This window comes from Bacillus rossius, chromosome 12 (assembly GCF_032445375.1).
Source record: "Bacillus rossius redtenbacheri isolate Brsri chromosome 12, Brsri_v3, whole genome shotgun sequence".
In the NCBI taxonomy this organism is placed as follows: Eukaryota; Metazoa; Arthropoda; class Insecta; order Phasmatodea; family Bacillidae; genus Bacillus; species Bacillus rossius.
Window position 1 is genome coordinate 5,561,451 of NC_086339.1, and position 27,557 is coordinate 5,589,007.

The 27,557-nt window shown below is 41.9% G+C and overlaps 1 protein-coding gene across 2 annotated transcripts in view; it reads right to left on the reverse strand.

Annotated features, from left to right (window-relative positions):
* Window positions 1-215: 215 nt before the first annotated feature.
* Window positions 216-27,557, reverse strand: part of LOC134537411 (endoribonuclease Dcr-1) — a 44,196-nt gene continuing 16,854 nt past the window's right edge. For both annotated transcript variants that reach the window (XM_063377798.1, XM_063377797.1), the window contains exons 13-30: window positions 26,919-27,155; window positions 26,144-26,323; window positions 25,219-25,435; window positions 23,787-23,959; window positions 23,029-23,207; window positions 20,970-21,223; window positions 19,956-20,107; window positions 19,231-19,483; window positions 17,484-17,752; window positions 15,357-15,605; window positions 14,666-14,818; window positions 11,464-11,634; window positions 9,758-10,054; window positions 9,024-9,255; window positions 8,398-8,618; window positions 6,917-7,082; window positions 6,751-6,826; window positions 216-5,211 (exon numbers count right to left, since the gene is read on the reverse strand). In XM_063377798.1, the coding sequence (XP_063233868.1) occupies window positions 5,028-5,211; window positions 6,751-6,826; window positions 6,917-7,082; window positions 8,398-8,618; window positions 9,024-9,255; window positions 9,758-10,054; window positions 11,464-11,634; window positions 14,666-14,818; window positions 15,357-15,605; window positions 17,484-17,752; window positions 19,231-19,483; window positions 19,956-20,107; window positions 20,970-21,223; window positions 23,029-23,207; window positions 23,787-23,959; window positions 25,219-25,435; window positions 26,144-26,323; window positions 26,919-27,155 (3,663 nt within the window). In that variant the 3' untranslated portion in view covers window positions 216-5,027. The remainder of the gene's footprint in view (window positions 5,212-6,750; window positions 6,827-6,916; window positions 7,083-8,397; window positions 8,619-9,023; window positions 9,256-9,757; window positions 10,055-11,463; window positions 11,635-14,665; window positions 14,819-15,356; window positions 15,606-17,483; window positions 17,753-19,230; window positions 19,484-19,955; window positions 20,108-20,969; window positions 21,224-23,028; window positions 23,208-23,786; window positions 23,960-25,218; window positions 25,436-26,143; window positions 26,324-26,918; window positions 27,156-27,557) is intronic.

A 27,557-nucleotide genomic window follows, 5' to 3' on the forward strand; every position in this document is an offset into this window, starting at 1 on the left:
AGTCTGTCGTCACCTCCGGTTGGCTGAGAACCATCACGACTCTGCAGACTGTCATCACCTCTGGTCAGCTGAGAACCATCACGATTCCACAGTCTGTAGTCACCTCCGGTTGGCTGAGAACCATCACGACTCTGCAGACTGTCATCACCTCTGGTCAGCTGAGAACCATCATGACTCTGCAGTCTGTCATCACCTCCGGTTGGCTGAGAACCATCACGACTCTGCAGACTGTCATCACCTCTGGTCAGCTGAGAACCATCATGACTCTGCAGTCTGTAGTCACCTCCGGTTGGCTGAGAACCATCACGACTCTGCAGACTGTCATCACCTCTGGTCAGCTGAGAACCATCATGACTCTGCAGTCTGTCGTCACCTCCGGTTGGCTGAGAACCATCACGACTCTGCAGACTGTCATCACCTCTGGTCAGCTGAGAACCATCATGACTCTGCAGTCTGTAGTCACCTCCGGTTGGCTGAGAACCATCATGACTCCGCAGTCTGTCGTCACCTCTGGTTGGTTAAGAACCATTACGACTCCGCAGACTGTCGTCACCGGTTGATTGAGAACCATCATGACTCTGCAGTCTGTAGTCACCTCCGGTTGGCTGAGAACCATCACGACTCCGCAGTCTGTCATCACCTCCAGTCGGCTAAGAAGCATAATGCTTGTACTAAATTGGTCATCAAACTAAAGACACATATGCGGCAGTTTTCATTTTATCCAAATCTAGGAATGTAAAATATCCTTAGTCTTAAAATGGGTTATTGGCAGATTCATAAGCTATTTACCACTTTGATTGTTTAAGTTACTTTCAATAAAATCCTGTGCATTTACACACTTTCACAAGTTTTGAACAATCTTAAGCATACCACACTTTTGACTGCACAAAATTAATATGTTAACAGTATAAGGTACAGAGACAAAACTGTACAATAATTGATCTAATATTATCACTTGATTAGGTTATTAGTTATCACAAGGGGACTGTATTACAAATGTAAATTTTAAAATGATACAGCTTTGTAGGCAGCACGCCTATCTATAACATCAGCCTTATTCAGTAAGTTTAATCGAACCAAAATAGATACAACCTTACAAATTACCAGAACATTGGACTGTAGTTCTGACATTACCATGCTCTTTCTGTCCTGTCTAACAAAGCCGCAAAACAAATTTTCCATTTTTTAAAATTATATTTAAAATTTCATTTTTGTATTTGGTACTCTTATTACATTTACTCTGTGCAAAAAATTAAGACTGTAGGGCAGAACTCATTCACAGATAAAAAAAATACACAAAGGAGGTTCATTAAGACTTAATCTTCAACATAATGTAGTATTTTCTACTGGTTTGTTTGAGTTCACAATATTTTTATTTTGACCTATATTACTTTGAAACAACATACACTACTAAAAACCATTAGAGGAACACACTTGGTACTTTTTGTTATCCTTTTACTATTGGAATGTAACTTGAGAAGACAAAACAAATTCCATAACAAATGTTTCGACTGGCTTGCAGTAAAGTCAACAGATGATAAGAAATAATTTGTAAAACAACCAAAAATTTTAAAACTGACTGCATTTTACACCACTTTTCTGTATTATCATAGTTTGCTAGTATGGTGTGAAAAATTTTATATTTCCCTACTATTATGCTTTCCTACTTTATAAAAAAAAATTACTTTGGAATCTGGAAAAAGTATAGTAAAGGTGGTATTGTACACAATAATGGCAGAACACACCAGTCTGTGGGACTTACCCCACTGGACAGTTTATGAGTGACGACACAGTTCATCAACTCGCCATCAGTCCATCACACAGAAGTCCACGAGCTACGCATCCTGCCGGGTTACCCACAAGCCCGTCTGTTTCCTTCTCCCTGGTTGTTTAGTGCCTTAAGAGATCAAAACAGCTGACACGCTCAGCCACAGATGCAAAGGGACACAGATTGCGTAGGCCGATGCCTTAAAAACCAAAAAAAATCCAGTGCGTGAGGTACTAAACACTAAACAGGATGTGTTAGGCGAACATGCTGACATGATATTTGCGCAGCTGGAAGGGGTCAGTCGGGGTTCCGTCTGATGTTCCGTTGTGACGCCTCCACTACGCTTCAGTCTGCAGCGTTGTACACTCGTCGCCGGGGCAACACCACATACTGAGCAACGTGGCAACCCTAGACACAGACCATCTGTGCATGCGAATAGTCTGAGGTGAAAGTGCCGTCTGATAAAACTGAGAGCCACCAAACAGTTTCGATACATTTCCACACAGGGTTAACTCTGAGAGAAACAATGACAAGCACACCCCTTGTGTTCCCCTAATTGTTTTCAGCAACATACTTGCATTTAACTATTCATGTACTTTACAGTTAAAAATGCAATCATTGCTATATTTTACTCTATAACTGCAAAAACCTTTGTTTATGCTTACCTATTTAATAATTAATTTTAAAAATAAAAAAACTTGCTCAACAGGCATACTTGGTGGACAGTTAGTATTGCCAACATAAACAATATTGTCGTGGTTACACGTTATGACATTAACGTACATGACACCCGCTCACACACACACACAGACACACACATAAGTAGCAGCATTAACACTGCAAATATTCAATTTTAACTCATATTATTGGCATATTTCATTCAGCAAAGCAGAAATGACAGCAGTTTCATTTAACTTCCTCACTCGGTCACGACCACGGATGAAAATGGCAGCACTCTCGGCCAACGCAGCACTGAAGACAGCTCGAAGGTCGAGCACAGAGGAAGGCATAATGTTTGCTAAGGCGTGTACGCGGGCATGCACAGCCTCTCTGCTCTGTTGTGGTCGGCAGCAGAGGGCTCAGGCTGACACGACTCTGACACGGCACACGGCACACGGCACACGGCACACGACATGGAGGAGACGGGAAATGACTGACCCACAGCCGCGAGCTGTTCGGCCTTACAGATGACCTTCGCTGCAGACAGACAATAAGTACCTAACAGCAGTCACTGCTGTCATTTAACAAGATGACACCTAGCGTTAAGATGCATAAAAACTATGTTGTCAAGTTACAACAGGAACCCGTTTGTGACCGACCTCTCCTTGAATAATTTACAAACTTCTGCTGCTGTTATTTTCCAAACCCTTACACATATCCCAGGTTTTAATTTCTGTAATTACAAGTACATTTATGACCTACTCTTTAAATAACTAATAAACCTAAAATAAATTAATAGTCAAACTTGTACATATAAAAAAAACTTACCTTATCCTGTCACATCTCCTAATTATAAAGAAAAAAATATGTTTTTATAAAATTGACAAAAAAAATTCTTTATGAAAATTGTAGTGATTGTAACATCAATACACGTGAAGCCAAGTAAAAACAACTTAAAAAAATACTAAAAATGACATAATTTTTAAACAACACAGTAAAATTTATATTCTATAGCATAGTTGGTTGTATTTCTGCCTGTGAACCAATAAGAAATGAGATAAAGCTACTATCTCTTGTGACCACCTAAAGCATCAGTGCTGAATGCACTGTAGACAGAATGCACTAGGTGCAACAAAGGTACACTTGACCAAACGGTGTGCACTGATACGTCGTTATTTAAGTCAGACAACCAAGGAAATATTAACTAAACATTAACACAGAAGTAACTTCACATTTTGAGGCATTGCTAACCACACGCTCAACTTGCTAATATTTTATATGAGGTAACAATGCTAACAAAAAACACCCGCAAGCTTCAATCATTTTCGTGATCAATGAAGTCATTACTTGATGACATGGCTGAGCAAAACACACGAGTGGCATTTCGCCACAACACAATAGAGCCCTTGAACAACAGTCTAGCTTACAACAGGATCATGATCGTGATCTCAGACCAGAACAAAGCAAGTAACGTGATAAACAGGTGGTTCGATAGCATTTATTATTGCTAGCGAGAGTAGCTTGAGTCACAAAAAGGCAAAAAAAAAAAAAAAAAAACGTTTTCTTGAAACGCACACTGAGTTGAAACTAACTTGATAATAACTACAAAAAACCACATTTAAAACTGACAACTGAAAAGGAAGGGGAACGTTGACTTTTCAAGTCCCATTCTGAGGTTGAGTTAATTTGGCCTAGACCCTCTCCTGCAAAGAAACATACTCGCTGACGCTGAGTGCTGCCCCTGTCACAGCATGTGTGACGGGTGTGACTTACAGTCCTCAGCTCAACAGTCACTTGGTTCAGAGAGCGGCAAGCAGAATAAGTTTGTTAAATGTTTTATATTAAGTCTTCTAAATTATAATAAGGCTCTATTGTATGGCAATCCTCACATGTTACTGAGATCTCTTCAAGAAAAATTCCCATCACATAATATTGTGATTTACAAAATTTTATTACCTTATACTTATAGATATAATACGTAAGTTAATAAACTGCAAAAAAAAAAATTATATACCATTAAATGCTTTGCATTAAAATTAATATAACAGTTCTTTACTGATGATGATGGTTCGAAACCCCACAAATGCTAAGATTATGAGATCCTCTTCAAGGCATACAATAATATTTTAACAATTATGTAGCTACATTGTAACCATGTCAAATTCATTAAATGGTATAGCACTTTTAAACAGTGATTGCAAACATTATCACTAGACACACCTGTATTAGGCAAAAATATTTCATATCAACACATTTCTCAAAATACTGGCATTTCCTTGCTGTAATGGTTGGGAGAGTAGTGTTTAAAATTGTGTGGCTGTTATCAGGTAAATCATGGGAGCTCGGCAGTACAGCACGCACTCTCATTGGCCAGTCTAGTGTAGAAAGCCTCTCCCTGATAATCACTCGTAATAAAGGAAAACATGCTCAACAGTAATACAGAATGTTGAAATCTTACAAACAGTTCATTTTCCCACCAAATACAGGTGTGTCTAACTATCACACAAAGCCTAATCTTTTTTTGGTCACGGGTAAATATTCTGAACGGACGACGTCATGGATAAGGCATGCAAATGGTCGATTGCTGCAGCGGCTGCACCTATCTGCCAATCACGGAGAGCTTCTTCGACAGCAAGCCTTTCTTCTTAAGCTGCTTGAGCGCGCACTTGGCCGCAGTACACTTGGCGATGCGGTAGTTGCGGCCGATACCTTTGAACGAGCCTTTCCCAAACACTTCCACCGTCACTCGAACCCGCCTTCCGTCTGCAAGTTTCTCTGGCTTCCTGTCATTCATACAAAAAGAAAAAATCATATATTCTAAGAGTTTAGGAGCTCAAGACTCTCCATGAAAATAAAGAATTAATTAATTTACTATCAAATTCATGATTACTTCTTAGAGACAATGTTTAATGGTTTTAGTGTATGTCTGTCTACTAGTGATACAGTAGGTAGGTATTGCCAATGAGATCATGAGAGGCGGGTCTCACATGATACACGTCAGGAACACTGGCCTTTAGGAATGAACCTCCCAGCATTTGCCTGGGTTGTTTCGGAAAACCACCGAGAGCCACTATCAGGAAGGATGCACAGTAACTCGAGCCCACAAGAGGAACATCATTATAAAATACCTGACCTTTAAGGATTCCTCACTTTATACATAGAATGTATTTTCAGATTCGCACAAGACTTGTGCATAGTGTAATAGTTTATTTTAAAGTACGGTTAGTGTTTCATTTTTAAGTGCCGAAACTATGGGGTTTCTCAGGTACGTTGCAATGAAATTTTTCTCTACTTTCCAAATACGTATCCTAAGTTTTACCATCATGCTATCCAATAAGTTTAATTTATAAGGAGAATGTATTGTTCAAAAAATATAATCACAAGTGTTACCATATTATTAGAGATAATTATATATGTTCACATTTACTTAAATGTTACTTTTTATGTATGTATGTAATGAGAGTTATGCCATTACATTTTCTCTCAATACATGATCTACAACTAGGAGCTTCTTTGTCATCCGAATAAGCACCAAATAACGTAGTTTGATCGTGCAGTCTGTAGTCAAACAGCCTTAAATTTATGGCTTGTAATACTCATTTTGAAACTACATACTAAGCGAAAAAACTTTATGCATTATTTCCAACTAATTATAATAAAAAGAAGTGAGCAAGTCTTTCAGCACCACGGTAACTAACAAATTCATATATTCTCATGTTGTTTATGTTGCAAATAAACTTAAAATATGAAACTCTGACACAACGTAAAAAATTCTTAAATATTATGCTGAGCATGATAAGTATAATGATAAATAAAATATATGCTTTTCAAGAAACAAAATTTCTAAACGTGAATCTTGTTGGGAATCCGCAAGGAGAATATGTGTTATAATCATTATAATGCCTCTTTTCTTAGATATTTTAAAACTAGTGATTACTTTTAACTATGACTATTTTATTTTACCAAATATAATGCACAGTAGTTTTACTATCATAAAGCTTCATTTGGCACACCAATGCGTTTGGTATGACTCCTAATGTTTACGAAAGTTACTACATACGGGTTTATGTTGCTACATAAAGATATGTGGGTCCGCCATCTTGTTTGCACATTTCCATTCATCGACTTCTACTGATTTTCACAAAATTACTCATATCAAATGCCGTATACCAAGAGCTAAGATGTTTACACATCAAAAACAAGTTTAAATAAAAATCAAGTCAATAACATATGTACATCACAACCACGGTATTTATAGGCTGTACTCCACACATTGTTTCTGAAATCTGTACACAGAATAAAAGTTGAAGTGTCGAACTTACCCAAACTTTGCAGTTTCTGGCTCCAATTCAAGTAGTTCTCGTATCGGAGATTTAGGGACATTGGTACTAAACTGTTCTGAAAAGAAAATAAAAAGGATAAAATTAAAAATGCATTACAGTGATGCAACTAAGAATTAAAGGTACAATGAGACAAGTAGATACAAACCTATCTCTGTCTTCATCATGAAGTAGTAGACCCGCCACACAGCATCCAGCGACATGCCGCTGTCCATGAAGATGGCGCCGGCCACCGACTCAAACACATCACCCAGGGCTTTGGGCACTTCTACGTCCTCTGCCTCCTCGCATTCGTCCTCTTCTATCAGGTAGTACTGCACCGAAAACACCACACTTCAACACTTCACTGCATTCGTAGCACATTGCATCAAACCTGCTTTGATTATTTTTTTGTCAGTTGTTCTAAACAACACCAGTCACGTACAGAACAAGAAAACATCTGAGCAAAAAAGAATTACAATAAAGAAACATGATATGTAGTTGCTACCTTGGATAGTATGGCCAGTCAAGACATAATAGTCGATTATCGGTGAGCGACATTCATCTGCAAGGTATTTTCGACTCATCTTATGTTGTTAGCATCAAAAGGATTTTGAAGGACCTAATGTAAACCAATACATTCTTTTCGTCGTATCTAATATTTGATTTAACCTTTTAACTGCTATGTGAGAATATATTTGTTCGTAATTTATGCTTGCCTCAGCTACAGAAAAATATATTCGTTAAACATGCATCACGCTCCTCATGCAAAAGAAGAATACATATGTATATCCATTTGTGCATCTTTCACATTCGCTGCTACAGACTGCTTTATTTGTTCGTAATCTAACACAATCTAGCATCTGTTTATGTTACTACAGTAGTGTCAGGTGGGTGAAAAAAAAAAAAAAAAAAAACTTAAACCTAGTTAGTATACTGTTTCTGTATGATTAATAAAATAATGATTAAATTTTTTTGGTGTTCGATATCTGTTCTCGAAAAACCAGGTTGCATGAATAAACAATGCATGACTAACCAGCTCAGCTACTTGAACACAATGAAACCAAGGGAACGACAGTGGGGAGAACGCAGTGTTACGACACACCTGCAGCGATGTGCGGGCCGGCCTCGTTGCGGAAACAGCGGAGTCAGCGCGAAATACTGGGACAGCGCTTCGGAACGAGGCTGGCCACCGTTGCAGAAAGCGAACGGGGTCGAGAGGGGGTAGGAACGAGGACTGTCAACGATGCCACGGACCCAAGGTCTCAAATACGGCAGCCACGCCCCAAGGGTGGCCGTGCCGAGACAGAGCCCGGTGCGCGTCGCGTGACTCATCACCGCTTCCCGCCTCGCCGAGAGATCTGCCGCGAGCGCGAGACAAGAGAGCGGAGGTAAGAGACTCACAGGTGTGATAGCGAGGCACGTAGATTGACTTAAGTATATTTTATAGATTTAACTCAACGGGTGACGGCGTTGACAATTGTAATAGTTAGTAGTAAATTGAAGTGGAACTGAAGTTAATGTCAAGACCTTACTTTATAACCCCTTATTCCCTTCAAGCCCCATTAGAGATAGAAGGTAATAAGGCTTTCCTTAGGAGAGAACTCGTCATAACAGCATGCACCAGCACCGGCAGCATCGAGAACTCGCCTCCTCGCTGATGGTGTGGCCGTTCTCCTCCTGGATGCGCACGAAGCGGTCCACCACTTCGCCCAGGCCCGGCGACAGGTGGCGGAAGTACTTGTGGAAGCCGTGCCGCACGGCCAGCGACGCGAAGATGGTGTTGTTGACGAGGGCAGAGCGCAGGTCCGTGAGGGCCCCCGGCGAGTGCTGGCGAGAGTCTTCGTATAGGTGCCTCGTGATGAGGTAGTCTGCACACACGGCCCCACACAGCTCAGTCGGCCGGCAGAGACTCAGCACATTTGAGGGACCAGGGAAATACGCTGCATTAACATCATAAGGAGCCACAAAAATAAATATTTTCAAAAAGCAGTTAGTTAAATATACAATTTTCAGAGGAAAGTGAACATCTTATGCTGCTAATGGCAACTGCCACTTTGCCGTTCTTTCTTTCAGTGACGGTTGAGACTTCACTGCCTGGTGCAAAGTCAAGAGTGAACACTTTATTCAGGACTCAGGAAAGGCACCGACACTATGAAATGACACGGATTAGATAGGTAAACATGGTAGAACAATGCACAGCTGTCTGTTTAGAAGGTAGTGACTCAATCGCAGACTACTGCAGTTCGCCCCAAGATTAAACAAATGAAGCTCACCCAGAACAGCATCCCCGAGAAACTCTAGTCGCTGGTAGCAGTCGGTGAGTCTGTTGGGAGAGTACGAAGCGTGAGTCAGAGCCTGCAGCAAGTAGCTGCGGTCTCGGAACATGTAGCCGATGCGACGCTCGAACACGTCGTAACCGTCGAGCAAGCTCTCGAGGTCTGCTTCGGGGTTGCGGACATGACGCAGCAGGGGTGACGGAGGGGGGCTCAGGGTCCCGTACTGCACCTGGGGTCGGACACACCTCAACGCTCACTTATACATCTTAACCACGTCAAAAAAAAACAACACGTTAATCAATATTTTAGTCAACAATGAGTAGGGACCGGAAAAATTCGCGGTTTCGACGGCCTTCAGGATAGTCTACGCATTCCCCTGTACACTCGGGCAAGTAATGCCAAGTTCATTGGCTGCCGACTTGTGAGTCGTCCCAGCTGGTTTGACTGTGATTCGATCCCTTATTTGGTTGAGGGTGTATAATTGGTTGAGATTCGTCCAGACTAACAGTAAGCCAATAGCAAAATCATCTACAAGGTATATGTATTTGAATTCTAGCCTATCGCCGAATGAATCCGCGAATTTTTCCGGTCTCTAACAATGAGTTATGTTGCAATAAAAAATAAATAATAAAAAATTAACATTCAATATTGACACATGCGTGTTAGGGCATTTAAGTAAAACATTAAATGGTTATCCCTGTCGTAGATGGGGAACACACACTATATCGCACCTTGCCGTCGCTGCCCTCCTGAGGCAGCACGCAGATGCCCAGCCACGCCATGAAGAGCAGCGCCCCGCGCGGCCCGCACGCTATCAGGTACGCGCCGATCAGCGCCTCCACGCAGTCGGCCACGCTCTTGTCGGGGATGCTGTGCTGCGTGATGAGGTTGTAGGGGATGAAGCAGGGCAGGGCCTCCAGGCTGCAGGGGCTGTGCGGCTGGCCGGCGGGGCCGAGGGCCTCGCTGCGCTGCTGCACCAGGCGGCAGATCTCCTCCCGCGACAGCTCGCGCAGCGCGGGCAGATCCGCCTGCGCGACATAGCGCCCGGTCACACAGGGGCTACCGGCGGCCCGACACTCCCTCGCTTCACAGACACCATCGCTTCAAGAACCAACCTACAAGCTCAGCTGGACATCAGATCACTGCTACCGGCAGCCCGACACTCCCTCGCTTCACAGACACCATCGCTTCAAGAACCAACCTACAATCTCAGCCGGACATCAGATCACTGCTACCGGCGGCCCGACACTGCCTCGCTTCACAGACACCATCGCTTCAAGAACCAACCTACAATCTCAGCTGGACATCAGCTCACTGCTACCGGCGGCCCGACACTCCCTCGCTTCACAGACACCATCGCTTCAAGAACCAACCTACAATCTCAGCCGGACATCAGATCACTGCTACCGGCGGCCCGACACTCCCTCGCTTCACAGACACCATCGCTTCAAGAACCAACCTACAATCTCAGCCGGACATCAGATCACTGCTACCGGCGGCCCGACACTCCCTCGCTTCACAGGCACCATCGCTTCAAGAACCAACCTACAACCTCAGCCGGACATCAGATCACTGCTACCGGCGGCCTGACACTCCCTCGCTTCACAGGCACCATCGCTTCAAGAACCAACCTACAACCTCAGCTGGACAGCAGCTCACTGCTACCGGCAGCCCGACACTCCCTCGCTTCACAGGCACCATCGCTTCAAGAACCAACCTAGAACCTCAGCTGGACAGCAGCTCACTGCTACCGGCAGCCCGACACTCCCTCGCTTCACAGGCACCATCGCTTCAAGAACCAACCTACAACCTCAGCTGGACAGCAGCTCACTGCTACCGGCAGCCCGACACTCCCTCGCTTCACAGGCACCATCGTTTGAAGAACCACCTGAACATCAGTTCATTGCTGGAGTAAATAAATAAAATTGATCAAATAGAATTTGTAAACTTAGAGAATAAGTAAACTACATGCTGTTAGTACAAACTATCGACAATATGATTATGAAGAATTTCATGGTACAAACCATGTAAACCACTCAACGAATCTTATGTTCATTAAACAAAGGAGAGGGTGCTCAAACGATCAGCTTCTTAATTTAAATAATGATTTAACTTAAAAATTAAAAAAAAAAAATTACACACACTTCAACCAGTTTTTTTTTTCAAAGGCTATTTGCATATAAATGTAACGAAAACCAAACTCAATAAAAAAAAAGTCACATCACTGCATATCAATGCAATGAGCCGACGACATTTATTTTTACCATGATAAAACCCATGACATTAAACACGACACTGTCGACTCGCGAACATATGTACTGCCAGCACCGCCTAGCAGCACGCTGAGTTGCTGGGTTGCTACACTGAGGACTGAAGGCGTGAATGCTAGAGACACCAACGAGAGGAGGCCCCCGCGAGCACGGAGCCCGGAGCGCACCTGGTTCCAGTGGCTGGCCGGCACGCCCGCCTCGATGAGCGCCTGCTCCAGCTCGCGCGGCACGTAGTAGCACGGCGGCAGCCAGTTGTCGTGGGGCTCGAACTTGGTGGCTATCATGCTCTCCCCAAACACCTTCCGTCGCCCCAGCCGGTACAGGTTCAGGTTGCTCACCTACCGACACAGCGCATCAACCACGTAACAATCAGGACAAAATAGCTGTTCAGTAAATACTACACACAAAGCTAATTTATTAATTTAAAGGCTTTTCCCAACCTGGCTTAGAAGAAGCTAACACATTTTTTTTAACGACAATGAATTAAATTATACAAAAATTTAATCAAGCACTTATAAGTATTTAATAATTGATGTGAAAAAATACCGGGAGAAAAAGAAGAAAATGCAAGAAACAAACAGGAAGAATAAATGTGAACAATAAACTAGCCCAGTGCCTAGTCCTACCATGAGAGCTCCTACCATGAGAGCTCACACCGAAATAACAAATACGTTTTCCATAACATATGAATAAGACAGCAACCACACATCTTGTGTGAAATGAGGAGATGTAGGTAACTTCCATCTAGAGTTAGGAATAAAAACCCTCAGCTGGTGCCACTGGTTAAGACTAGGATTCAGTGTTTATTTAACCAGTCGATCAGGCATGAAAGTTCATTACAGTGGTTTATGTATTTACGATAAGTAGTTTCATTTACTTTACTATTGAAAGACTTAACAGCATGCATCAGGCAATGTTGGCGTGATTAAAGGGAAGGACTGCGCGAGCGTTTCCTGGCGCAAGTTGCATTATCTCGACACTGCACTCCGACAGGATACTTGTAACGTGTGTACCTGCGTACACATGCAAGAGAGGTACCCCTGACTTTTCACTGAATACCACCCGCGCAACAGTGAGCTGGGCAGGCTTCCCCCAAATAGACGAGACTATTCTTCTTCCAGCTCGTCAGGGAAGCCAACGAGTAAAAAAGGGCATGCGCCAAGTCAATCAAGGAGCAGAACAACTGGGACATCAAGCAGGCAGGCTGCCACGCTGCTCCGACATCGCTCGCTGGCCTACACCGCTCGCTGGCCTACACCGTCAACCTCCACAGAGTTGCTGCCGCCCGAGGACCGAGAAGACTTTGACTGGGTGAGACCTCTCCGAGATGTAACCCAGGATATGGACAGTTCATGTGGAAGCGTCGCTGTATTAGGCATAAAATCTTACCGAACTGACATTAACAAAAAACGAAGGTCCAGCCACAAGGGCAAGAGGGCGTGCGTTAGCAACTTCCGTGAGGGCCGAGCGAGCGGGTGTCTTGGCACAATCCCGACACAATCACCACCAGATTACAACACAGTACGGACTTTAACTCTACCACCGGTAACGAAGAATTGTAGACACCAGAAACAGCGAGCGGGATAAGAACTTGTGCGTTACTGCGGCGATGTGTAGTGAGCTTCACTTGGTAGCGGCGGAAGAGTAACAGAAAAACAAACTGCATAAACAGAGACTATGTTAAATGAATGGTTGTGTGTAAATAATTGTAACCACTTGTATTAATGAACTGATTTATGTTATGAGTAATACTGAGTACATATTAAGATTCTGAATGTTCAGTGTGACTTTGTATGTTTTCTAGTCTTAGTAGTTTAGCTTGACGGCGTATCGGTCGTAGGCGGTGACGAGCTCACGGCTCCCCAGAATTAAGGGTATTGTTTTTTTTTTATTGTTCTGCAATCCATCACAGAAAGTTAATTCATGTCTTGTGTTATAGTGGGAACTTGCATCAGCAGTTCGACTCCACAAGAACCCGACTTATTTACTTTTTATGTCAGTTTGAGAATCAATGAAGTACTTGTTTGTGTTATTGAGTTTGTCAATAAATTGTTATTGGAATGAACTTAACTTAGCAACTAATTTCAGAACCACCCGCAAACGTTCTTTTTCCTCCTTGTTAGGGTTTTCCTATGTCCTTAGTAAAACCTGTGACATACTGATTTGTTTCTTTTCTAGTTACTTAGAGTCAAAGTTGTTGGTACGGTCCCACGTTTCATTTCTTTGGTTAGGTTTTCAAGTGGGAGTAATCAACCATTTGATACAATACTAGCCAAGTTATCAACTTAGCGGTGAAAAAACATGGTTTTTCATCTAATATAATTTATAAATCTTTTTTAATTGATTTATTTCACTGATTTCAATATGACTAGTCTATATATGAACATAAAATTTTTTTCTACTTTTCTTATGAGCCTTTCATGAAATGAATTTCAAATGAAGTATCCAGCATTGTTGAACTGCATCATGGCATCTATTTGAAGGAAAATGTAAAATTATAAACAGATGACCAAATATTTTCAATGTTCCAGATGAGACCCAAAATAATGTTAGAATGATTGGGTTGTTTGTAAGTTGATAGTACAAAATGCTAGGGATATGTGAATCCTTGATTTTCAGTTCGGTTCGAATCCAATTCGAATCCCTGGCAATATTTGAGATATGAATATGATTCCGAATACTAAGCACAGAATAATTAAAAATAACTGATTAATTTAAAAATAATGTTTGTTCTCTTTTTTCTAACTGTAACTACTGGCAATTATTTAGTACACTGAGATTGAAATGTTTATAATTATGTAAACTTAATTAATAATAAACACTTTAAAATATGAAAATCAAAACATATGCGATTCTCAAACTCAATCGTAATAAACTGCATGCCACAGGGAAATCTCAGTTTTATAAAAGTTTCAGCAAACAAAACCATTTTTTCTCCAATAAATAGCCAAGACGTTTTTTTTTGTAGGTATGTAATTGTCTTTAGTTTATAGTTTGCTATACGACGAAATTCGTAATTATAGTTTAAGTCCTCCAAATCTCGAAATTCTTTTAATGGTACTGTGTTAATTATTTAATTTACATATCTTTCTTTGATACATCATATTATAAATACTTATCTAATAGAAGCCTAATTTTATTTTTCACTGCTAGTATTTTTGAGCCGTATTAAATTAATTTATAACTTTTGTGAATATTCGTAATACTGTTCGAATCCGTGTACGTACAACGATTCCGGGTTCGGGTAATTGTGGATTTGAACCGTACCCGAAAATATCGTGTACTCGCACATCCCTACAAAATGCATTATAAGCGATTACAACTAAGGGAAGACAAAGAAGTGTACAAGTGAAGTGGACCAGAGCTTACCTGCTTGGACCGCAGGTGACTCAGCTTGCCTTCGTGAATGCTGTCGTAAGTGCAGTACAAGTACGTGGTGATGGCATACTTCAAAAACGAGTCACCAATAGTCTCCAGACGCTCCAAGTTGATCCCATCATTGGCGTTAGACATTGTGAGCGCCTGTGGAACAATAGAGTGCTCTGAAAATATAAGTTTTGTACATTGTGGGTCAGACATCTTCCCGTATAATGCAGAGTGATGTCAAAATTGATTTTCACTGCATTTTTCGAGATTTACAAACATTTCTTTCACATTTCACAAGATTTTTAAAGGGAAAATAAGAGAAGACCTGTATGTGTGGGTCATCCAAAATATATATTCCCCTGCAACGTGTTTTACCAGAAATCTACTGTATTTTCACTGGGGAAAGGATTGACCGTTAAAATTTTCTTGGTGCGGGATTACATTTATGGTTCTCGGTGCCGGTTAAACTGCCGTGAACCGGCGGAACCAAGAGAATAAGGGCCGGCCAATATTAATAAAGATCGCAAGCTTTCGCGGCAATTGTCCGAAGTTGCTTGGCTTCTGGGTTGTAGTGGCATCGAAGGCGAAGATACTGACATTTCGGTCGGCATTGCTCCCTGACGATGGTGAAACGTCGGTGATGCGGCTATGACCTAGAGGCCAGGCAACTCCGGCACCCACGCGGGTCTCGAACCTGCAGGATGATGCTGGGGCTGGGGCCTGGGTGGCCGAGCAGCTCCGGCTGGCCGTCGAAGCTGAACCCGTTCAGGAGCTCGTCGTCCAGCGCGAAGCAGGAGTCGTCCAGGCTGGACAGAGAGCTGGCGGAGCCGTGGTCCGGCCAGGCCTTCTCCGACACTCCGCTGTCCAGCTCGCAGTCGTCGCCCGGAGGCTCCGCCGTCCGCAGCACCGGCGGGGAGCCCGCCCGTCGCTCCTCGGGCTCCTTCTGGGGGCGCACAGCGACCACTCAGCTCCGCAGGCGGGTCAGGCAGGTGCATGGGCGTCGCAATCGGGGGGGGGGGGGGGGGGGGGGGGGGGTGTACACGTCCCCCCACCCCCATAATGAGTCATCAATTTCGTCCCCTCCAATAATATATTTAGTTTCGTAGTTATATTAAAAATATGATTTCTGTGAAATAACCCATATGTTGCGCATGGTGCATTTAGTTCAATTGTGGTAATGTGAGCAGTTTTTTTACAAATTTGTTCTCTGAAAATATTTTTTATAAAAAATAAAATATATATTGCAACAACTATAATTAGAATATCTAGGAAAGAAAAATGCCTAAAAACCACCTTTTTGCACCTTCAAACCCCAAATTTTCCCGGGGGAGGACCCCCGGACCCCCCGCTTTTTTCCAGGGAATGGATATTCCTCAACAACTAAATCAATTGCAGTCCCCCCCAAAAAAATATATCCTTGCAACGCCCATGGGCGGGTGTACTCCGTACAGAAGCCCTTACTGTTATTGCTATATAAAAATGCATTTATTTCGGCTAACAAACAAAAAAAGTAAAAAAGTGGTATATGTAACCAAACACAACTTTATTTTCCATGAAAAATATTTGGTATACACTTTTTAAAAAGAAAACCCACACACACACCACCCATCACAACTCTGCAATCTAGAGTAGAAAATACAATAGAGTAGTTCCTCGTTTTCTTGTGCCAGAACTTTACGAAATTATTTTTCTATTTTCAATGTCAGTTTATTTATTTATTTATTTGATATATTTTTATTTGTAACATGCCTACCCACAGTTAGATAACTTTTGAGGTAGGGACAACACAAAAAGAGACACACTAAAGACCAATGCAAAGTATTATTGATTTACTGTCCCGCTTCACGAGAAAACATCCCCCCCCCCCCTTTTTTTTTGAGAAAACAGCACTTTACTGCAAACGATCAGAATAAAGTTTATCTGACTCTCTAAAATAAAGTTGAAGGTGAACATTGTTTGCTATTGTTATTTACTATACAACACTTGTGGTACCTAATGACAACTTCATTTGCCATTGTAAAAAAACCTTCACTTCAAAATTTTTGTCTGTATGAAGTTTTGTGTTAGTCTTTTTATTGCGACTGTACATATTTGTATATGTATTTGTTTCGTGCCTACTATCTAAGGCATTCTCTTGCCAAAGGTAAGCATGTTACAACTATAAATTTAAAAAAAAATAATAATTATCATGCCACCTGACATGATAAACTATACTGTCATAAACTAAAACTTTTGCAATAAAAAAGCACGAAAAATCAATTTAGAGTTAAATGTAACATAAACTAAGTGATGTTTTGGTTCTCTTCTTCCCCAGTTGTTCTCACACCAAAGCACTTACCAGTTGTGTATTATAATGGGTGATTTTAAAAACATTTCTAACTAACATAATTAAATTTGTCTTTCATATTTCAGGATACCGACATTCACAGGAACTAGAGAGGGATAGAGAACCATCAACATTGCTCAAGATCTGGCCACACGCACTCACACACACTACAAAATACTAACTCTCTCTCTCTCTCTCGTTTAATTTTTGGATTTTTCCCCTCCTCCAGCTGAACGCCAGCTCAGCAGACAGCCACGTCACATGCACTGCAGGGATTTTTTTAATTGATTTAATTCCTCATAGATAGCGTAATATATTTACTAAAAACCAACACAGACAAGTTATTTAAGCACGTATTCAACCGCACAGAGCAAGTTTAAAACTTTTTTTTCACCCAAAGTGAAAAACTCGGTAAGAGTTTTGCACTACATTTTTGAAAACTAAAAATTAGCCTAAAATGTGCAACCCGCAAGTGAGGAGGCAGGTATCACCGACCTGCGAGAACTTGGCGCTCGGCCGGGCCATGATCACCGGCTGGTCGGGCCGCACCACCATGCCCGACTCCTCGATGTGGCGGCGGCTCGCAGCGACCGCGTCCTGGAAGCGGGACGCGTAGTGCGCCGTCACCTCCTCGCTCTCGATGACGCCGGCGTCCCAGTCCCACGGCACGTCCGCGGCACTCGCGGGGCTGGCGCTCCGGGGGGCGTCGTCGTCGACCGCCTCCGCCACGTCGCCCTTGAACTCGATGCGAATCCCGGACGTGCCTGGGCAAGGCGACAAACAACTTCCACGTTCCTTGTCCCACGTCGCTGCTTCGCTGGAACTTTTCAAACATGTCAAAACAATGTAGCCCAATGTAGATAAGACACTTGTGTCCCTTGTGCTACCCTGCCCCTGATTTTACCTATATATGTCTTTTACTGTGCCCTCAAAGAATTGTAAATTGTGTTGTGCTCATTATAATCCCTGGGAGATACGCCACACGCAAGGCCTTAGAAAAAAATGCTACTTATCGAAAAAAAAAAAGCTTTGCTTAGATATAAAAGTGTACCTCGTGTCATGTGACCCAGAAATGGTTGTGTCGCCATCTTGTTCTGGAAGAAGCTTCTTGGCGAGCTGGGCAAGCATATAACTCCCCTCACAAGCTGCAGAGAGAGGAGCGAGTAGGAGAAGAAGCACTCGGAGAGACTCGACCAGAATACCATCGCACAGCCACTCGCTCGTGATCGTCACTATGCCCGTCGCTGCGCTGCCACCAGCGCCGCTGCCGAAGAAGACTCTTGGTATGTCATCGTCACATTGTCTCGATGTTCATGTGGACGGAGAGAATTATTTCGTGAAGCCTGCAGCGGGGCTTAGCTTTGGTGATATAATTTGGACTTGGCTGTTTTTGCAAGTAATCTCTTGTCAAAATGACTGATGGATGAATTTTCTCAGGACTTCTGATCCTACTTTGCTGGGTCGGCATTAGCGACGTATCTGTTGAGCTAGAGTTGGCGACGAGTCGGAAAAATAAAGACTGTAACATTTATGAGTCTTGTGTTTGTTGGCAAGGCAGTAAGGAAAGATACGTAAGATACGCCCGTTACGTACTATGGTTATGTTAAGTTACGTAAGGAATCAGCCCGTGCTTATTTGAGGTCCTCTCCCCTGAACCAACAACATTCTCAAAATCCAGAAATGTACCTCAAAGTTCACTTCAACGTTCATAATGGCTTACGTCAGGATGACGTAAGCGGACTTATAGTCTTTTGGCCTCCAATCAGTGTGTTTGTTATATGAAGATGTTATATGACATTTAACATTTTTCTCTACTTAGTTAAGCTGAACTATTGAAGCTTATTATGTGTGAGGAAAAAACTTCAAAGTGGAAACTTATTAGACTGAGTTTACTGTTTCAGGATGACATAAAACAACAAGCAATGGGAACGAAACGCTTGTATAAGCATAACAGCAGCGATGAGTCAAAACAATACAAAATGAGGTGGTATGAGGAAGAGAGAATGAGAGTGTACAAACATGATAATGGAATGAGAAATTGAAGTGTAAGGCTCTGATTTGTGAATCATATATGCAAAAATACATATTTGAAATAAATATCCAAGAAGGCATAACAAGATCCAGATCAGAAAGTAGGAAACATGGCCAGTAAAGGAAATCAATAAGAACAACCTTCTACTCCATTAAGCGGACAAGATGTGGAGGTGCAGAGTGACAGAGCAACGAACAGGGCAACACCCACCCTGCACCTCGCTGGCCTCGGAGTGCTCGTACTCCAGCATCACGCCGTAGCTGCTGTCGTCGTCGCTGTCGTAGCCGTCGCCGTCGTACGCCAGCCACGACGTGGGCGAGGCGTAGCGCACGTGGTCCGACGCGGAGGTCCCGGGGGGCAGCTCCCCGCCCAGCGCGGAGGCCGCCATGTCGTTGGACCACGTCCCGATCTCCATCCACTCCCCGTCCTCCTCCTCGCCCTCTCGCCGCTGCTCGCGCTCCTCCTGCGGGCAGTCCCGCTCTGTGCCCCCGCGCTGCCCACGGCTCTCGCAACGCTACAGCTCAGCACAGCACCACGACCACGCAAAATAACAGCTACCTTCCTCTTGGCTTGTTAAATCACACCTTGTGCCAAGTTAAAAATGCTAAGGAAACTAATGTTAGATGCCCTGTGAGCGAGTCATTCAGCACTCGCCAGTGATGTCTAAACACAGAACCTCGGTATCAAGCAAAATTCACGTGTTCTCGTGTTTCAAACAAACTTATAATATGAAAATCGTACACCAAATCTGACGTAGAATTCTTTAAAAATAATGCCAAGAGTGATAAATATATGAAAAGTATTAATTTTTGGGTTAAACAGTAAAAAGTATTCATTTTACTGAAGTAAAGGAAGTACTAGTAAGTAATCGGAAGAGCTTCAAAAAAAATGCTCCCAACTTACTTGCACATGTCTCATGGATCACGAGTACTCACAGTTTTAGCGTCGGCGTCCTCGCTCTCCGCAGGCTCGGGGTCCGCGGCAGGCTTGTCCTCCAGCGGGACGGGGGCCGCCTTGTGACTCTCCCGAGACTTCCTCAGCACGTCCGCCAGGCTCCACCCAAAGTCCAGTGGCGCCCACTGGAAATCTACGATAAGCAGTGGGTCTCACCATTCTCACCATGCTGGCAGAAATAGTACACCTTACCAATAATCAGAAATCACGTCAGACAATGTGTACTAATATTTTTCTCTCGCATTAGTAAATTATTATGTCCGAGGATACTTAAGATAAAGGCGCAATATATATTAGTTTTCATTCCCATTTTCATTCTCATATTTCATATATGATTACATCAGTTCTATGCTCAAGATAATGGATATCAAACACCATGTACGGGGCCGCAGAAACACCAGATACGAGGCCACAGAAACACCACATATAAGGCCACAGAAACACCGGGTATGGGGCCGCAGAAACACCAGATACGAGGTCACAGGACCAGCCGATACGAGGCCACAGGACCAGCAGATACGAGGCCACAGAAACACCACATACGAGGCCACAGAAACACCACATACGAGGCCACAGAAACACCACATACGAGGCCTCAGAAACACCGGGTATGGGGCCGCAGAAACACCCGATACGAGGCCACAGGACCAGCAGATACGAGGCCACAGGACCAGCAGATACGAGGCCACAGAAACACCACATACGAGGCCACAGAAACACCAGATACAAGGCCACAGAAACACCACATACAAGGCCACAGAAACACCACATACGAGGCCACAGAAACACGGGATACGAGGCCACAGGACCAGCAGATACGAGGCCACAGAAACACCACATACAAGGCCACAGAAACACCACATACAAGGCCACAGAAACACCACATACGAGGCCACAGAAACACGGGATACGAGGCCACAGAAACACCAGATACAAGGCCACAGAAACACCAGGTATGGGGCCACAGGACCAGCAGCCCTCGCAGAGGCACTGACCGGGCGGGAGGCGCAGCGAGCCCAGGCCGATGTCCGCCGCCACGACACAGCGCACCTGGTCCGCCAGCAGCAGCGCGTTGACGCGGTACAGGACGCACGGCAGGCACACGGCCTTGCGCCACAGCGACGCGGGGAACGGGTGCACGGTGCACAGCTCCGGCACCAGGATCTGCTTCTGCTCCAGGTTCTCCCGCTTGGCGCGCTTGGTGGCCTCGCTGCTGGTGGGGAGCGCCACGCCCTTCCTGTTCACGTACCTGCGGGCGACACGCGCTCCCTCGTAACCGCTGCGCCGTCCGCCGTCCAGACCTCAGCCGACACGTATCGGCAGAAGCAGATTTTACTGATATTTAGTTGAATCTGCATTTCTGCCGATTTAAAATACGCTTGTTAAAATTTACCACCTATTCAAAAATGACTGTCTCTTTCATAACCTAAAAATCCACCAGAACCCTTTTCACTTTACATACTTCTACATATGTACTTTGAACCATCATTGCTTAGATAAATAAAAAAACTTAAAACATCCTGTGTTTTAATAATGTTCTTGAGTCTAATACATAATAATTTATACTTCACCATCACGGTAAAGTTAGATAAGAACAAAAACTTGATTTATTTAGAGCATGTCTGCCACTACAAATAACAGTAATTATTACCAACTGCTTGAACTGCAAAGATATGTTTGTGACATTGTGACGGAGACATAATTTAATTTAATCATGTCAGGGTTTTAAATTAAAATTTAAAAAAAAAAAATAATGAAATAATATAGGGCTTCAAATAATGTAAATTACTTTTACTGTTTCTAATGCAAAGCAAACACACGAAACACATTTCCATATAAATGTTTTAGTACCGTGAATTTTCGCCACGTAATGGAATTACAATTCTTTTATTCTAAACATGTTCAAAGTCTCACTATGTTGCAAATTTAAATTCTACTTTAAATCTTTGTATTTCTTGAATCAATGTATTTCATAGTTACCTATTACGTATTTAAATATCTTATTTCATATAATTACATATTAAATATTCCAGCCTTCATGATTAAATAAGCAACCAACAGGTCATCAACAACAAATGAATACAAACTAAAAGTACGAGTTAAAAAAAAGGGAGGTTATTTTCCATTTATAAACTAAAAACGGAGAAAATTATGCAGTTGTGAACATCAGTTTTAGAGAAGTTAAAGCAAATAAATGATGGATGTACTCAGAGACTGTGTCTTTCTTCTGCAAATTACCTGTGTGTACCTGTTACTAGTGTTTCATCTGAGAGACTTTTCTGCACATGTATTTTTTATGGCACTAAATGACACTCAATAAAAAATTAAGAATGTTTTCTTAATAAAAATCTAGGAATTCTGTAATCGGTGCTAGTTTAGTTAAATGTTTTCTATAATGAACAAAAGTATGGCTACGTAAATTGGGTTGAATTGTTTATTGTAAGATTTTTAATGACAACGAACTTTAGGCAAGTACTCACTTGTTTTTGTATTTATATTACTGTTCGTTTAAAAAAAAAGAAAAATTCTATGCAGTTAATCTTATGTTATCTTTCTATTTTATTAACTTTAGTTTACTTTAAACTAAAATATATGTGCATTTGCATTGCATGCCTTTCTTAGAATGAGAAATTTTGGGTTATTTTATTAATTTATAACTTTTTTTTTAAATAAAATAATTTACACCATATCGGTTTGGAATCAGTGAATCTGCAATAGTTCTACCGGCATATTGGCAAAATTTTGTGAATCCGTACAGCTCTACTTCTGAGCAATACAGTTTTCCATCGTTCATGATATATGGCAGAGCTCAGGGGCCAGTTGGCTTGGATTCATGTAGTTAATAACTTGTTAACAATTATAAGTTCTTTTCCAAGACAAACAATCAACATGAAAAAATATCAGGAAAATTTCAAATTAAAAAAAAATTATCACTCATGGATTTAACAAAATAACTAGTGTTAATTCAGCTGAATTACAATCATTAAAAAAAACAGAATCTATGTTAACGTTTAAAATAAAGAATTATGTGAAGGACAAAAATGTTTTGGTTACCGAGGCGTGAGGAAATTGAGACGAGCTGAAGTGTGGTCCACATCTAACAACGGCTGGTGACTGTTTTGAATGTGAATGCCGTACTTCTTGAAGTAATACTCATCAAACGTCTTGTATTCTGAGCCAGGAAATGCAGATTTGGGGCTCAGATGGGTGCATATTTCTGCCACGTAGAAGTACTGCAAGAAAAATGTCACAAAAATACTTTTAAAATTATACTAAAAAAATATAAAATACTTCTGAATCAAAAAAAATCCAAGGTATTACAATATGACAATTAAATCGCAATAAAACATATTTTTCTAATAATTTATTTATGAAACTGTAACTGGCAAAAGCCGATGGGCTGCTAATTTTTTACTGGACCCTGAATATGTATAGGATGTAGTAATACAACAGTACAAGTAAATTTGATTTCTGTACTTTGTTAAATCAATTTTCAATATTTTTATTTAACAATGTACCACAATTAACTTTTTTTTACCTTTTGTGTTTCCACTGGACTCTGAACCCTATATTATTTCTATAAATACAGTATTGGAAATAAAATGACACTTAAACAATGGTACGTACAAGGGGTTTGATAAATTTAACTGAATACTTTACATATAACGTACACAAAAATTATGCCTGGTACATTTCTTGGCATTTGAAGAGGAGGGTGGGGAGAAACTAATCACATTCTCTGCCCCAGGCAAAAGAAAGCATGGATCCACCCCTGAAGGCACCGGATATCGTGCCGTGAGTAAGTTGGGTACCTGCGGCTGATCTTGGTTGCGGTACCAAGGCATTATCACAGCGTCGTAGTACTTGTTGGCATCGAACTGGAAACCCTCGCGTTCTTCCTCGGGCACCGGCTGGGGTTTCAAGTCACGGTTCATGTATATGCGATCCAGAAACTGCCAGTCGACTTCGACCCGCTCCTCCTTGGCTGGGTAATCGAGACAACAGCATGAAAACAAGCAACAACACAAACATAGTTACCATAATCCTGCTCTAGACAATTCCCCTGAGTGTTCCCTGTCTTGCCTGTCCAACCAACATGTTTCCCCTCTCTCATTAATCAATTTTGCAAGCTAACATAAGTACTAAATATTAAGAATGGGCCAATCAAACACTTAAAATACCATCCAATCCTTAGTATTCAAAGAAATCAATATTCCAAGCAAAGGATTAACAGAAAAATATTAAAGGAAAATAACTTAAATTTAAAAAATTCAACACTGGTAAATTTTTAGTTCATTAGGGCAGTTTTTTCCTTCATACCTATTACCCTTCCCTAAGATAGTGTACTATTAACAAGTAATTATATAAATAAAATTAAAATATGTATTGATTCTGGAAACTTAGTTTGTGAAACAAACAATTAAAGGGTTAAATGTCTCAATACCGTAGTTAATATTTTTAATTTCTTATACATTATTTTATTTTCGAGCCTCGGATTCGAGGGTTATATTCGAGGTACTCTTTGGGATTTGGATTCGTGAAAACAAGAATATGACCCATCACTAGTAAATATGTTACGCTTGAACACATTTTGACAAAACGTAACATGTCAAACTGACCATGAAATAATTTTCGCATATACAGTTTGTACTGTTATCATTTCCACCAGTGCTGTGTAACCAACGCTGTACATCTGCAATATAAAGCCACTATATTTTATCAAACTTTGAAACAATCTAGTGCTACCAGGTGAATGACTTACCAACATTTGATTGCGCTTCAAATAATTTTAATAATACACATTTTATTCATTATTTGTTCTTATGTTCAATGAAAGATAACAGATGGTTTTTCTACTTCATGTGAATTTGTGATTAAAATACAGGCTGGTTTTATTACATTAAAATAACACACTAGTATGTATTATTAAATTAATAATCCATTTTGGTAATCAACAGTTTGTCAATTTCCCTGTTTTATCCCAGGTTTTCAAAACACCTTTTTGATTCCCTGAGTTTCCCTGTTTTCAATATGTTCCCTTTCTGCGGGAACCCTCGCAAATGACCGAGACCACCAACACAAAGATACCCTTTCAACTTCACTTCCTTTTGGTCGGAAAGAGCGTAGGCATTACGAGGTTTGCCCCTTTCCATGCTCGTCATACATCTGTGAGCATTGTCACAGCTGAAGTTTCAATAAAAGGCACAGTGTTGGAAGAAGACATGGAGAGAGAGACCACCTTACCTTTCCTGACTGTAGGGACGATGAAGTAGGAGTTCTCGGAGGCCTGGGGGTCGAACAGCATGAGGTACTTCTGCAGTCTCAGGACGCCCGTGAACGTGTAGTTCAGGAACGCAATGATCTTGTCCAGCTTCTCCTCACACAGCACGACCGCGGAGTCGCACAGATCCAGCGTCACGCGCACTTCCCCGGAGCGAGTGAAGATTGGGAAAGGGCATATCTGAAACACACAAATTATGTATTTATGTAAAAAGTAAAACCTCATCATAAAAACCAATTTACAGGAGGTTGAAAATATTTGTGTGCAGGTAATGTACAAAATCTTTTCTTAAAACAATATTTAAAATAATGGAAACGCTCGTCACCTGCGTGTTGCCCTGCTTCAACTTGCCTATTCCTGCTATTTGGGTTTCATATAATGTAGGTTATGCCAAATGTTGGAAGTTTTGTGTAACTTTCTTTTTTAATACCTACCATGTGTCGATGATTTAACAGTAAGATATTTTAGTTTTTTGGCAGAATTTTATGAAAGTTATAGAGAAGATCAGGTGAGTATCTGTGATCTGTAACTTTGAAGAAGAGTCTCTAAAACTGCTTTTTATTTTATTTCCTGAAATATTGTTCAAACATTCTCTAAAAAAAAAAGGTGCTGTGATACTTCAAACAGTTTAATAATTTTTAGGCTGAAAGCTAAAAAGTACTACCCATCGTCAAAAACAAGTTTGATTTGCAACACACTTTAAAACAGAAAAAAAAAAAAAAAAAAAAACTGGTTTGATTATTTTTACATAATTTACAGGAATAAAAATTAACGTACTTGTCCAATAAACTTAGCAGTACGTAAGAAATGTTGCTACAGTTGAACGTCGGAAGAAAGTTAAACACTACAGGCGACCAGCTCTAAGGTTGTTGACCTGAGACAACCTGCCTTAGGTATGGGTTTCAGCGTGAGTATCCCGAACCCTTGGGGGGAGTCCTCCGGAGGGTATATCTTCCTGCCGCGGGTGTTCTGCTCCTCCGGCAGAGGGCAGGTCAGCACCATCCCCACGTGGTACAGGAACGAGGGGCGTCCGGGCGTGGGCCGGCAGTCGGTCAGAGCAGTCGCTATCTGCACAGCGACACCACACACGTCTGCAGGCCGCTGCTGAACATCAGCTCCAGCAATATGCAAATAAAATTACATTTGAAAAAAAAAAAATTAATTGTAATATCAACTAAAAAGCAAACATTAATATTAAAGTAATTTTTTCAACAACAATAAAATGTACTACAACCGTGTATAACTTAATTTTTTTAATAATATTAAAATGTGATTCAAGAAATAAACAAAACAATTAATTTTAACGAAAAAAAGTTGAGTGCTTGATATCAGTTGCCTTAAATTTTTTATTACTAAGTAATGGCATTCGTTAGGCTAGAGGCGAAGGGATGAGAGGAAAAAATACAGTACGGATACACAAAAGGGAAAAAAAAGGGTATTAAAAAATAGCGGTCTTTAACTTTTCGTTTCGTTGAGTAGTGTGGGAATCGGAGGGGTCGTAAATAAAAAAAGATATATTAGAAAATTCCATGAAATTTTTAAGTAGAGTATTCATTAAAAATATTTCAGGGAACGAAATTGGATGAGGTAAAGATGTTGAAGACGAAGCAACTCGACCTATAGAGCAGAGCAGAGATGGACAGTGACAGGAGGAGGGGCTCACCCGCTTGTTGTAGTACTGGCGACGCTTGGTGGTACCGGGGCGGGGCTCCAGCGGGTCCCTGGGGGCGGAGTCCTCCTCGTCGGGGGCCATGCCGCACTCCTCCTCCCACTGCACGCGGAAGCTCTCCTTGCCGATGGGCAGCAGGTTGTCGTCCAGCTCCTTGGCCCGGTGGAGCACGCGGCACGCCTCCAGGGCTGCCAACCGCCGTGCCAGCGCCCTGCTCGGCACTGCCGCGCCCTGCCGCACACCCCTCCCGTCGCTAGCTCCTCCCTACGTCGCTCCACCGTCCGGTCAACAACTGCCTTCCCGTCCGGTCGCCGACTGCTTCTTGGCTTCTCAGGAAGCCTACAACTCACGCAGTTTTCGGCTCCCTGCAAGAATTTCCGAAGATTTCCGAAGTTTTGCGTTTTGGTATTAACGCCACTTCAGCCGCTTAAATCAGAAGTTTCCAATGGAAACAAGCATGTTGTGACCGACCTGACCTGACCTAACCCTTCGATTTTTTTTTTAATTTCAATTTTTTTTGAGAGAAATCCGAAGTTGCACGAACGTGGTAGGGAACCGAAACTACGTGGGTTGTAGGCTTCCCTTAAATCTTAGGCCCTAAAAATGTTATATCCGTAGCGTACTTTGTTAAAG